Source organism: Amblyomma mixtum, chromosome 7 (assembly GCF_055824585.1).
Source record: "Amblyomma mixtum isolate Tamu chromosome 7, ASM5582458v1, whole genome shotgun sequence".
NCBI lineage: Eukaryota > Metazoa > Arthropoda > Arachnida > Ixodida > Ixodidae > Amblyomma > Amblyomma mixtum.
In genome coordinates, this window is record NC_143018.1 from 73278601 (window position 1) to 73292761 (window position 14161).

Below are 14161 nucleotides of genomic sequence, written 5' to 3' on the forward strand. Positions count from 1 at the left end.
CTAGGCGCCTGTATCCTCACGGCGTATTAGTTATGGCAGGAGAGCCGGCGGTGGTGGCACGCTCGGCAAACTTGTCGCCTGGCAGGACGCTGCTTCGGCCGGCTGCGGCAGTGTATGCATGATAGGAAAGCCGGCGAGACTGTGCCGAAGGGGCATGGTGCGCAAGTCGACGTGCGTTGCAGTACATGTGCTAGAGCATCGGAGAGGTGGCAAGCTGTTTACACAAGAACAGCATAAATATTATTTCCTCTCAAAGCGCAGCTGACGCTAAATAATTTACGTTACGCACTTGTAACTCTCCTGCGGTATTTTTTTAGGGGGGGGGGGGGGGGGGAGGGGTGTCGAAAGCATTGATCGAGGTGGCTAAACTCACCTTCCACCAATAGCTCCGCGGTGTAGCTGCTGGAGCCGTGAGGGTTGGTCACACTGCAGGTGTAGTTGCCCAGCTCGTCTGCGGACAGCCTGTCGAAAACCAACGTGGCCATGTTCGGTGCTGACTGTTTGACGTGTCTTGTCGCTGTGTCAACAGCTGGGCGGTCGTCGTGGCTCCAGTGGAAGCGGAACGGCTCAGTTCCGCTTATCGCGAAGCAGGCCACGCTTGTCTTCTGGCCCAGCGCTGTGTTCTTGGAAAAAGCGAAGGGCTGGATGTCCGGTTTGGCGAAGCCTGTAAACGTTGCTTGTCTTGCTACTCTTGGGCGTTTCGGCAGGAGATGTGTCTCCGCTGCACTGAAGTCCACCAGCCTTCCAACACCACCATTGGGTAGATCGTCGATCGCGAAGACATGCTTGAATAACGTAATGACCAGAAATACGTAAGCTGCACGCGCAACGGATATCTCACGGAACGGCATGGCGATGTGAGGTGGTCGGCGCAGCGTGGTGTTGTGCGATGGTGTGGTTTAGAGGGTGGAAAACAGCATCTCGGGCGACTGTCGTCGAAAAGCGCTCAGGACTGGGAAACTAGCGCCACCTAGTGAGTGTCGCGTCAACCCGATGAGCGGCTTCTCTTTCCCTCAGTGAGACAAGTCTGTTCAAAACTTCAACACGTCAACACCCAGCCTCTTACTCAAAAGCGGAAATGCAGATGCCCCCTTTTTGATGTGAAATTTATTTGTATGCCTTTCCATAGTGACGTCTTTGGATATACTGCGCGATTTTCGAAGTAGCAGGAATATCAAGGCGTCCGCCCTGGAGATGACGCAGTACGAAATCCGGGTGTGTATTTTACGTCGTGCATGTCAGCCACAAATGCTTACATTCTTGACATGTTTGCTGACATCATATTTGTTGGTAATAATCTGAAGGTATGACAGTAATGCTCACCCTTGACGACCAGCGGCGCGGTGAAGCTGTCCGACCTAGAGTTAAGGCGGGGACACATGTCAGGCGGGCGCTCCGAATCCGGTCCGGCTCGCCGCGTCCGGCGGCGCCGCTCCGGCCAGCCGGCGACCGCCGGACGCGTCAAACCGCGTAGATATGTCCGGTGCACCGCGTCCGGCGAATGTCCGGCACGCCGCTCCGGCGGGCAGCGGCAGCCAATGCGAGCGCGCAGAGCGCCAACGTCACGATGACGTCGAGTTCGCGACGTCACAGGTGAGCACGACAGAGGTACCGTGGTGAGCGGTGTGTCGGCTGCTCAATTGTACGGTTAGTTTGACAGCGCTGTTTTCACCGAACACCATGTCTTCGTTCAAACAGTCCCGGATTTGGGAGAACGAACAAGGGGTGCCGAGTGTAGCACCTTTTTTGAGCGCTGGCCAGTCCCGAAGAGCCCGCGGCTGCGGCGTCGATACGAAACCACTAGGCCTAGCGACGACTAGGGCAGTCGGGGACTAGCGCGCAGTTCGTCGCCCGGCGTTGCCGCAGGCGATGTCGTTGCCGAAAGCTCCACTCTAGCACAGGCATGCTGTCGTTGCTCGAATCTAGGAAGCATCCTTTCTGGTAGCATGGCTGTTCTGTATTTTCTTGTGCGAACGTGAAGTAAGCCGAGCCTGCCGGTCGACCAGCCTGGATCGCGTCTGCTGGCGTCATAAAAACGAGCTAATGAGTGTTCTTGACGTAAATAATAAACCCTGGGATAGGGAAATGAGAAAATTATATCATTTTTCTGGTTCATTGGCCAATACCGAGTTGCTGGTAAAAGTAACAACTGTGGTACGAGCGAATTAGTTGCGAGAACCGCCTCGCAGCTGCCGCTAGCTGGCCCGACGCTGGGGTCCGGCTCGACTGGCGCCCGCTAGCCGCTGCTGAAGGCGCCACAGAAACTGACCATACTATTATTTTATTGTGTGATGATGCTGTTGACAGCAAAGCGGAGTGAAGAATAGGCCTTGAATTATAGCGCAGGCGACTTCCGAAGCGCCGGCCCCTGCCGCTTCGATGCGGAGCAGGCTATAGGCCTAGCGACGACCACGGCAGACAGGCAGCAGCAGAGCTCGTCGCCCGGAGCGCCCGCGAGCGGTGCCGTTGCCGAAAGCTCGCAACATAAGCAGGCATGCTTTGTCGCCGCTCGAGTATAGCATGCAGTCTTTCTGATAACAAGGCGATGCCGTCTTTTCTTGCAATATTTGTACACCAAGCCAAGCAGCGCTCAGGCACCGCTGCGCGGCGGCGAAGTGCGACGCCGGTTGTGGGCGGAGCTTGGGTTGAGCGGCGCAGCGATGCTCACCGCTCCTTGTGTGTCCCTGCTTGCTGTGGTGCGGCAGTTCGGAAGCGGCGACCGGAGCGGCGCGCCGGACGCGTTGCCGGACATGTGTTCCCTGCTTTACTGTATATGCTACCAAAGGTAGTATATGCTCCCTGCGGGAGCATATACAGGAACTCTAGTCCGACCCGGCCTTGTTGGTGACTGTGCAAGTGTAGTTTCCAATGTCCTCGGGGCCGACCTTCTCGATTGTTAGCGTAGCGATTTTGTCATTGACGGCGTCCACGTGTTTGGTCTCTGATGTCTTGAGGTCTTGACCGTTCAGGTGCCAACGAAACGCGAAACGTCCTTCGCCGCCGATGACGGCGCAATTGACGACTGCGTGCCCACCAAGCGCGACGTTTTTGGAGAAGAGAAACGGGTGGACCTCTGGGGGCCCTGCGTGAAAGATTGTCACGATCGCGGGTTCTGAGCTTTCCATTTGGAGGCATGAGTAAAAAGTGTTTCGTTCTCGAAAATACAAATTTTTGCGAATCAGGTCTTACCGTACGCCGTTGCGACGCAACCGAGGGTGAGTCCGATCAGCTGGTACCACATTTGCATCTTGGCCGTGTGAGCAGCTACGCAGTCTGTCGTGCGCGAGAGTCGTTGGGCTTCTGAAGGCATGCGTTGGAGGAAGAGCGCTTGGTCTATCGAGTCAACCGCTGCAGTCTTCGGTTCGCGGACTGCAAGCGCCACCTTTTGCAGGTGAAAGGAACCTTTTTTAGCGGTCCTTTCCGCTGCCTTCATTCAGACGACTTGCTTGTCGCACATCTTCTGTTTCAAAAATTGAAGCTCCTATTCGCAAATCTTAGTTCTTGTTTGCATGGTGAGATGGCGCGAGGAAGATTTACCCAGTCTCATCTGTTTGGAAGAGTTTTAAGTTTCCAGTCAGGGAACTCAATACCCGACATTCTTTGCTGCCCGTGTTTCTCTTTGTCCTGTTGGATGATGGGTATTGCGCTATTGTTCGGTGCTTAGAGGCAGCAGTAAAGCAAAAACAAAAAAGATATAATTGTCTCTTTGTCCTGCATTTCATGCGGAGGCTATATTTCGCAGGGTCTAATATAGCAGTAGGGCGGAGTTTTCACGAAGTAAGTCACGCAGGCTTGTTAACCTCTGTTAGCGGTGCTAGTCCGAACTGTGGCTGCTCCGCCCCGCATGGAACACTAAACAAACTAAACTAATAGAATTCCTTTGAAACGTTTGTTCACTTACTTCCACAGAAAACAAACAAATAATGTCAAGTGTCATTAAAACGCGATGACCATTACCAACTAATGAAGCGAGACAGCTGTAGAATTGTACTCGACATTGTAATAACGATGCAGTGGTATAGTTCCTGTATACAATTTAACCTTGGCGCTTACGTACGCATATGTGAATTACACATGAACCAAGCAATAACGAAGTCGAACTGGTCGTGCGTTTTCTTCGTTACAGCCGTTGCTTGCTTGTAGCTGTAAGTGACGATATTTGCAACTGTCGCATGCAGGCGTGCTTACCTGCCACCTAGTATACTAAGGGCAACATAGCCGGCGTTTAGTCTGCCGCCGAGGCGCGTTGCGGGAGCCATCAACACGGTCACTAAGCGCCCACCAAGGGACCAAACACACGAACCCAGTATGTCAGCCTGGCAATGTGCGCCCACAGCTTCCGCGGACCACACAGCTCTCAGAGCCTAGAAAGCGGCTCTTGGATGACTAATGTCGCTGAACGCACGAAAAGACATATGTAGAATAATAAGCTCTTTTTTCCTGCTGCTGAAGGCGACACGGGCCAAAGATTATAATAGAGGCTGGGCGGTGGGAATTTCGTCGCGACCACGTATTTTGGTTGGCTTCGCCGCACAGCTCACGAGCGCGCGTGCCAAAACATTTCACCGCAATACAAGAACGCCGTACGGAGATTGAGTGAGCCAGACTGAAGGCAGTGGCGATCGCCGCTCTCTGGTGAATATAAACTGTTTCGCGGTTTCGTTTTCCGCCGTTTTGCACCGTAAACAACGGAACCCGATACCGCAGGCATACTAAGTGTACTAAGCGTTTTAACAATGCGACCATGTTACGAAAATAGAAACTATATACTTCACATGGAACCAAAGAAGCAGCGGATTGACAATGGGGCATGTGCCATTGCCGTTGATCTTGGCAACTCCGTTAAGGCGCAGCATAGCACCGAGCAGTGTGGAATCGTTCAGCGGCACATAATTTTCAGCGATGAAGGGTGCGATATCGTCAGACCACGCTCCGAAGCTGGCGAATTGTCCAGACAAACGCTTCATGCAGGCTCCGGTCGAGGCGGGATCAGTTTTCCGCGTGTTTTATGGGGTGCTGGACAGAGCATGTTGTGCGGAGTGATTTCGGTTTGGGCACCGTTACAAATCGGCATACTCAGCGAGGGAAGTCCAATGTAGGCCACTGAAGGTTTGTTATATTGTGTTGTAGGAAAAGCTTACTTCATGAAAATGAGATATCAAACAGATGAGTTTCTATGGGGCCTCAAAGAGGAATGGCTGTTTCTTCGTTGTATCCGTTATTTCATTATGAGCTGTTTCGTTATATAGAGGTTTTAGTGTATATGAATCGCTGTCTATCTGGAACATGCACGAAGGTTGTATAGCGCTTTGTGGCCAAGTGCGCATTAGGTTCGTCTCATTGCACCCGCGAAAGCCAAACGGAAACCATAACTTTGCACTGTGTTGCATATGGGAACACCGTAGAGCGTGAAGCATCGCGCGGAACAAGCGTAGTTCAGTTTACTTGAGAACATGCGCTTTGCTAACAAATCTTTATCATACTGCATTAACAGCAGTCTACTACATGGTATGCGCAGTTGCGAAGACGCTTGGTGCAGCGCATTCCGATATTGTGTTCGGTTTGTCGGGTACACGGCCCGTGTGTCAGATGCTCGAAATAAAAAAAGGTAAAGCAGGTTTAGCTTCCTGAAGCCATGGTTGGTGGGCCCTTTGCGTAAGGTAATGCTGAATATGACGAATGACCTCTCACGGCTTGGAGATGTTGGTTGTGAATAAAACTCCCGCCCCCTGTGGTCAGTAATAAGCCTCGTTTTGACACATTAATCCAGTAGTGCACCACTTAGCACCATCATCATCGGGAGCAGCAGCAGTATAATCAGCTGACTACCTCGCTGGACAAAGACATCTCGCAATGATGTCCAGTTAACCATGCCTTGCGGCAACCTAGGCCTCCCTATCCCAGCAAAATTTATTCACTTCATCCCACTACCTGTTTTTCACCGGTCGGAAGTAGCAAAACAAAGGTTGCCTTAAGGTAAGGAAAAACTTCCCGAAAGCTTATGCGATAGATGTCCACATGACGAATGCTTATTTGGACCAGTGGTCACAAAGGGCACATTACTCAGGGTGTCCCTTCCCAGGCCCTGGGTAACATTCTCTCTGGAGCGGAAATGAAAAGCATCGGTGTTCCGACACAACATGCCACGACGCGAAAGAACACCGGGCGAATTGCCTTGCGTTCGAGTTCAGGTCGCGAGAAAGTACAGCGGGCGAAGAAATACACGAGCGCTATACCGTACCGTCACCGGAGAAGAGACTATAAGCAGCTGTCGCTGTGATTTAACCGCGCATTCCAAGTTATAGACAGAGACGTGCCTACCATCGACCACCAGAGGCGCCGTCGCGCTGTCGATGCCGAAGTGGTTGCTGACCGTGCAGGTGTAGTTGCCCACGTCTTCGGCGCCCACTCTCTCAATGGTCATCACGGCCACGTTGTCCAGGACTGTGCGCGAGTACTTGGTCTTGCTGTCCACAAGGGGCTTGCCGTCCTTCGCCCAGGAGAAACGGAAGGGCTTCCGACCGGAAGCGGCCGCACACGTGACGCTCACCTCCTCGCCCAGGTTCACCATTTCCGGGAAAGCGAAGGGCTGGATTCGCGGTTTGTCTGTCCAGAACGAAGTCGGCATGCGCGATTGAATTTGTGATGGTATAGGTGACCATCATTCTCAAACAATGGCGTTCGTGAAGTGCTTTACCTGAAGGTGCAGCGCGCGTGCCGCCGAGGACGATTAGGGACGCGGCCACGATGAGTAGCATCGCACTTTTGATAGAAGCCAGTTTCTTTGGAAATGAGGCAGCAACTGCAGGAGACGTCCGGTGACTCAAGCAGAGCTTGCGTTGTGTGACCGAGCCTTATTTTTTCGAACCTTTTTCTTCTGGCTCGGAAACTGTTTCGTGGATGCCTAGCGCCATCTTGTGGGCATTGCAGGAACTAAACGGTAAAACGCGAGGACATCTCTCTTGTGTTGGAGGAACGATGGCGCGACCTGTATTCATTGGGATACCCAACCGTGTCAAGTATGTTTGCGTTGCTGGATATAGATTATCGCATGTTGAGTTGACATTGTTCCTTTGCGGTAAAGACGCCAACGAAGGTTATTTTTGTTGACAGGTCACGGAGCATATACAGAAATCCTTTCTTAGTCCTGTTTCACTCTCATCGAAGACTGCTGTTTCACGATTCACAAGAAGGTTTAGGTGTAGTACACAAGATGAAATTTCTCTGATCAGCCTGATGTCTGTGTTGCTCAGCGCTGTCACGTTTTTGCAAATGTTCCAGTGGCTCAGTCCGACGGTAATATGCATTTGTTCATAGAATGTGTATCGTCAAGAAAAGCGTAATAGTGAAGTTGTCTGTCTTTAAGCAGTAGTACTTATCGCTTCGCGTGCAGCTGCAAATTCTCTTCGACGCCCGAGTCTGTTCGGTCAAAAGCCTGGAAGCTACCTTTAAAGAGGCTGCGAAACACTGCTTGGCGGGATACTGGCAATACTTCAGGTGGATTCTTTGTCACACAGATGCTGACTTAAAAAGAATCACAGGAATCGATGCGCAGGAACGGGAGTTATTCAATGAAGAAATTTCAATATACAAGCAAACAAAACGCTGCCCTGAACTCGACTTTGGCGGGGCTTCCCACTCCTTTTTCGCCCTCCCAATGACGGCACCTGGCGCAACCAATCAAAACAGCCTGCCAGAGCACGTCGCGGAAGTTTGCACTCCATGGTTGCCTGCTCTCTGTAACTCGTTCTCGCTGAGACTGGCAGCGTCGTTCCCACGCCAGAGCCCTTGGTGGTGTATTTTTATTTTACTTGCTTTGCAGGGCTTTTATCTAAGACAAGTTGTTTTTGTTGATCTAATATGAAACGCAGACAGGTGACAAAATGTGTCTCTATTTATTCACACAATTTGCAGTATATTTACGGTTTGTACAATCATCAAGCTCGCGCCAGGTGATGTCATATCCGCTGCTAGAACCCGCCACTGTGTGGGGACACCATCAGAGCCATGAATTTGTTTTTGGGAGGACATTAAAATATTTAAAAAAACGGAATATACGTGGTATTACTGGCGCTAATAGCACCATTATAACTCACTGTATGCGATCAACAGGCAAAACAGTCAACTAAGATTGTGTTTCTGGGCCCCTTTAAAGTTCACAAATTCACCTCAGCTTGCCCAGCTGTGAAGTCGAAACGGAAAGCATTGCCAACTGATGATCCAGTCTGAACAAGGAAATGTGCTTGTGAGGACAGTTGATGGACACAAGCTACATATAGTCCCTGACGCGACTTATCTGAGCCTGAAGGTTAAGTTTATTGATATACCATGACATGCCACAGTAGCGTCCCAATGACGCGTTAAGGTGCGCTTCATCGAAGTTAAAAGCTGGTTTAGTTTATGGTGGTTTAACGTCTCGAAGCTACTCAGGCTATGAGAGACGCCGTAGTGAACCATATTTCTAAAGAAACATGTAATCCCATGTGCAACCTTTGTCAATTGCGCAGAGCCCAAGGATTGTTCTCCTGGGCTGTGTATTGTGACTCGTTTTGCTTCTACAGGGTTCCAAGTCTAGTGAAGGTGACATGAACTCTCCTCCGCGCCGCTCCGAAAGTTTGGACTTCCACTGAGTCTGCAAGAGCTCCAACGGATCGGAAGCCTTGGGTTCTATCCTTTTGACAAAGGTTGCACAGTAGTTCGTTATGGATTGGAATGCGATGGCGTCAACAGCATGATGCGTTGTTTTCTAAACCAGAATAAAGCGCTGTCGCAATGCAGGAGCAGCTGGGAAATAACGCTCTCCTGTATGTTCCTAGGGAGAGAACGTCGCTTTTCGGCATCGCATCGTTAACACTGCAACGCCAAAGGCGCTCGAACAAAACCATGTGCATTACAAGCCACATGGAACGCGTCTACCTTACTGTAACACTGTATTCTAAATGTTGTGTGCATTTGCATGATCCTTGTTGAAATGCTTTTGTCCCAGCTTTCGCGAACTTGAAGTTCTTAACATGTACAGGCTACTCTCTATCATTTCTTCCTTCGTGTCCGCTGAGTATACGGCATACTATTGTGAAGCCAGGAGTAAAGCAACGAACAGAAGCCACAGCATCCACCAGTTTGGAACCATGTTTCCTTTTCACTGCTGATAATCCATTTCCCCGCGTCACTATTATTATATAATAAAACATTCCTTTGTAATACAGACACAAGTGTCCATTGTTGTCGGCGTCGCGATGCTCCGCATCGGGACAGCATGGCGTACAGAGCAGACATCTCACCTTCTACCACTAGTGCGGCCGTGAAGCTGTCGCTTCCCACGTGGTTTGTCGCGGTGCAGGTGTAGTTCCCCACGTCTGCCGCGGACAGCTTCTCGATGGTCATGATAGCCACGTTGCTGGTCACTGCCGTCACGTGCTTGTTGGCAGTGTTCGCCACGGTCCTTCCGTCGTGAGTCCACGCGATTTCGAGCGGCTCCGCCCCTCTGGCGACGGCACAGGTCGAGAGCGTTTTTTGCCCTAGTTGGCTGTCCCGGGCGAAAGAGAAGGGCACGATGACTGGGACACCTGCGCGGGAAACGGTGAACTGAAACCCGGCACCCTGATAAGCGCTCCTTTTTTTTTGTGTGTGAATCAGAAACATTATAAGAAGAAATTGCAGTCAGTACATCGCTTACAAAAATTTTAGACAGTCTGTAGATTCTCTATAGACTTTTGCCTATAAAGTCTGCAGACCATCTACAGAGAAATCCTATAGATTAGTCTAGGGACGATAAAAATCCTATGACAGTCTATAGATTTATGGCCATGCACTTTTAGTAGACTTTTTTTTTGTAGACAGCGTATAGACTATGAATACACAGATGGAAATATCTATAGGAAGGCATTAGAGTCTATTAGAAGTGTACAGACCGTTTCTACGTCATTTTTACAAGGGTAGCCTGCATAGTGATTACCGCGGGGGCCTTATAAGAGAGCGCCAACACAACGCTGATGTATACCGTAGCCGTCCGCCGTCAACAGCGCATGCGCAGAACGGCCCTGAGGGGCTAGGCGATTGGAATTCAGGACACACAGTAACAGTGTACTAGAATTGTTTTGAATTAGAGAGCTTAAGCACAGCCCGATCCGTTTTAGCGGAGTGCCATCTGTGCATGCGCGCTTCCAAGACACGTCAATTGCGCATGCGCAAATGATTCCGGGTGGGTGCGTACGCTTTCCACTGCGCACGCGTAGTTTGGTCAACCCCCGCGGGCGGATCAAGGTAACGGGAAACACATCGCGCTGTGCTAAAACTCTCTAATTTTGACACAAGCGTGACCGAACGCTGTGTGCTCATTTGCTCCGCTCAATCGAACGCTTATTTAGCATACAGGGCCTTTAAGTTCAGCTTTTCTGCACACTTCAGGAAAACATATCGAAACGGCCATTACGATTTGTCAGATTTCTGTACACTCTAGACTGCATTAGTTAAAGGCACAGTTCTTATAAGCATGGCCATGCCGATATCTTTTGGTGGTAGTCCCGAATTCCGGTAGGTGGTAAGAGAGAACTGTGCTCACCTCTTTCTTTTCCGGCAAAACAGCCGGCGCCGAGCAGAACAACGAAGGCTACTCGCATGACGGCGTAGGCAGTGGAAGGGCACTTCTCCATCTCCTTGCGAGCCTGCTTTTCAGCCAGAACGTCGCTGTGCGCGATGAGGGTCGGACCGCAGCACACCGTTTGCGAATGCAGACTGGACATTCACTGTGACGCGACTGTAAGCCACCAACGCCGCCTTTTCGTCATGCTACGATTACGCTGCCCCGTGTGGACAAGTGGCGCCACACAGCGCAGCTGTGTCAAACTAAACGGATCAAGAGGTGCTTGCCGCAGTGTGCTCAACCAAAAACTCCGCGCTTTGGCTCTGCGGTCATGGCTTTCGGCTGCTGAGCACAAGGTCGTGGGATCGACTCCCAGCCTCCGTGCCGTGCGATGTCAGTGCACGGTAAAGAACCCGAGGTGGTCTGAACTTTTACACAGCCATCCACACGGCGGCTCTTCTCTCTGCCTCCGTTCAATCGCTCAACACCTTTCTTCACGGTACTGTTATTCAGTCTTGCTGAGAGAGCGCCACAGTTACTGAGCCTTTCATTTTGTCATAAAATAGCCCTATTTAGATTTTTTTCACCGCCTGGCGAACAATAACGCAGTATAGGTCGGCCTGGGCCTTAGAATTCAGTGGGCCGGAGGGTAGGCTCTCCAAAATATCTGTATAATCACCCTTTCCCAATAGGCCTGCCCTATAAAGGCCCTGAGAGAGAGTGGGCGAGGTATGGGCTTTTGCATGAGTGGTTGTGTGACCAATGTGGTGTTGAGAATGGGCGCTGTCGTGGGCGCTGGAATGGAGCTGTCGCTGTGATTTGTTCACACCCTAGGACAGTTAACCATCGGAGAGTTTTCATATTTAAGCTGCAGTGGACTTTGCGAACTATTGTCATGATGCTTGTATTTCCTTCGAATTTCCCATGCGAAAAAAAAAAGTCTGTCAACAGTATCACTACACTGTCACGGCCGCTCAATGGTCTATTGAGCGGCCGTGACACTGTACTAGCTCTCTGCGAATTTCAGTTCAGAGCCTAACGTTCAGGCTGTGAGCCACATGAGACTTGAACACCCCTTTTCGAAACTGGTGTGTCAATACTTAAACGGTGTCCAAATTTTAATTTTGATACGAAATATCTAATTCTTGTAAGAACATTTAAGACCATGCTGTTAAATGAAAGAAATGGCGCAGATAAACCTTACAAGCGATTGTCGCAAGTTTGTTTTTTCGTGGTACGAACAAGAACGTGTATGTATACTTTACGTGGACATAGGGATGAAGGTTTTTGGTATCGTGTAGGCGATTACCTGTCACATGACGAGGAAATACTGATCTCTTACACTTGTTTACGAGAACTACGTTACCGACTTCGTATAGCTGGCCTCCGCCTGACGTTGATCAGTGTAAAGCTGTGTACAGCTGCGACGTTTCCAAGCCAGCGTGCTAACTTAGTGCTAACACTCAAATATGTTGCATGCAATGCAGAGAACTTTAGTTCGTATAGGAATCTCCGAGTCTTTTCGATTCCCTCAGAATAACGCCAGCCTCAGCACCAAAATTTACAAGCAGCTTGGTTTCCTTCTTTTTACGAAGCATCACCTCACCTTCAACGGCCAGTACAGCCCAGTAACTTGCACTTCCAGCGTCACTTGCAACGCTGCACGTGTAGTTTCCGAGATCTTCCACGGCGACTGCCTGTATTGTCAGCGCCGCGACGTTCTCGGCTAAAGTTAGCACATGCTTGCGGGAGTCACTGGCAACCCTGCGCTCGCCATGTTTCCATTCGAAGCGGAAAGGGCCGGTGCCGCTCGAGACTACGCACGTCACAGTCGTCTTCTGTCCCAAGACAATGTTCTTCGAGAAGGAGAAGGGCATTATTTCTGGTTGGCCTGTGAAAAGTCGAGTGGTTCACTTCAGTTCTCAGCAAAAAGAAACAAAAAAACACTTTGCTAAATGTTAGACGAGGTGTTGCGGCTTACCTCCTATGCAGCATCCACACATGAACAGTGCTTGTGCGAAGCCTAAGATGATCGCGATGCGTTCCTGCCTCATTTACGGACGTTTACGACCAACCGTTCAGCGCCACTTGAGTCCAGTGAGCGAATGGCGACCTGCTTGGCGGCTAGAGAGGCGCGTCGAGAGAGCTCGGAACGGTGATGGACAACTAGCGCCGTTTAGAGGCCGGAGTGAACACTAGGCGTTCGCGGTGGCCAGTTTCTGCGTAGATCCAGGTTTCAGAGCTCTTCCTGCTACCTTGAGGTGTTGAACCTCCGAAGGTGCGACTGCTGTGGCTCATCGTTCATCTGCCCCGGCCCATTCAAGCTTCGGCTCTCAAGGGACAAATTTTCTTTATGCATACCCGGCGATGTGGCAATCCCAGCTGCGCGCGGCTGGCTGTATATCGATGGAGGCGAAGTTACAAGTCGCCGTTGTTATGCGACATGGCAGTGCACACCACAAAGCACCCTCTTAGTAGAAATTAATGCGGACCACTTCACGAGGGCGCCTCTTTCATTCCCTTTCCTTTCACGTCTTCGTTTATTCTTTCCCTCACGGCACGGTCCGGGCGACTACTCGCTGTAGTCCGAAAACCCCATTGACGTCACTATATGGTCCCGCATGATGTCGGTAGATGGCAATGAGATAGTAATGGATGATAGTTGTAGTGATAGCGATCGTTTTCGTTATGAAATGATAAAAGTCATTGCTAAATAATGGTTTGGTTTATAGGGGTTTAACGTCGCAGAGTAACTCTGGCTATGAGGAACGCTGTAGTGGAGGGCTTCCGGAGATTTCGACCACCTGGGGTTCTTTAACGTGCACTGACATCGCACGGTACACGGGCCTCTAGAATTTCGCCTCCATCGAAATTCGACCGCCGCGGCCGGTATCGAACCCGCGTCTTTCGGGTCAGCAGCCGAGCGTCGTAACCACTGAGCAACCGCGGCGACACTAAATAATGATGAGGGTCATTAATGACAATGGCGGTGATTGAGGCCTTTGAATTTGGCCAAATACCTTTGATCTAAAGTCATTTACCATAAAGGCCATTATCATTGTCATTAATGACCGTTCTCATTATCAAAGGTCTTTCGCCAAAGTCATTTACGGTAAAGGTCTTCTAAATAAAACCTTTTAGGTTGAAGACCTTTATGCCAACGGCGTTTAGGTCAAAGGCCTTTATGGTGAAGACTGTTAGGTCAAAGACCTTTATGGTTATACTTTCACATTCACATTACGTAAGGAGCTTAGTGCCCACCGCAACTTTGTGACAACGCGTTGCTTTTATACTGGTGTGGGCGTGAGAACAGTGCAGGAGAGAAGGCTGGTTTAGTTTAACCAAACAACGACTTTACAATTTTGCTTTCTCAGTAATGCATTTGATCAGCGCAGCACTTGCATGTGTTCCGTCACCCCGGCGTCCGTTCGTCAACGCAGTCAACGTGGGTGTTTGAGTTCAACCAATGAGAAGCCTCGGGTAGTCACGTGATCTGCGAGCGGGGAGCGCGCTTGGGCATCTCCGTGCTTGTGATTTCACGGCTCACGGTCACGTGGTCGGTGGCGTGACAGGCTTTAA

At 50.4% G+C, this 14161-nt stretch overlaps 1 protein-coding gene across 2 annotated transcripts in view; it reads right to left on the reverse strand.

The window, feature by feature from the left end:
* The window catches only part of LOC149336498 (cell adhesion molecule Dscam1-like), a 130356-nt gene that overhangs the window by 112115 nt on the left and 4080 nt on the right, over positions 1-14161 (reverse strand). The window contains exons 1-2 of one of the 2 annotated variants that reach the window (XM_089552951.1): positions 12564-12675; positions 12189-12473 (exon numbers count right to left, since the gene is read on the reverse strand). The exons of the other annotated variant lie outside the window; for it this stretch is intronic. Of the exons in view, the coding sequence (XP_089409077.1) occupies positions 12189-12473; positions 12564-12636 (358 nt within the window). The 5' untranslated portion in view covers positions 12637-12675. Of the gene's footprint in view, positions 1-12188; positions 12474-12563; positions 12676-14161 lie in introns of those variants that run through there. 2 annotated transcript variants of the gene reach the window in all.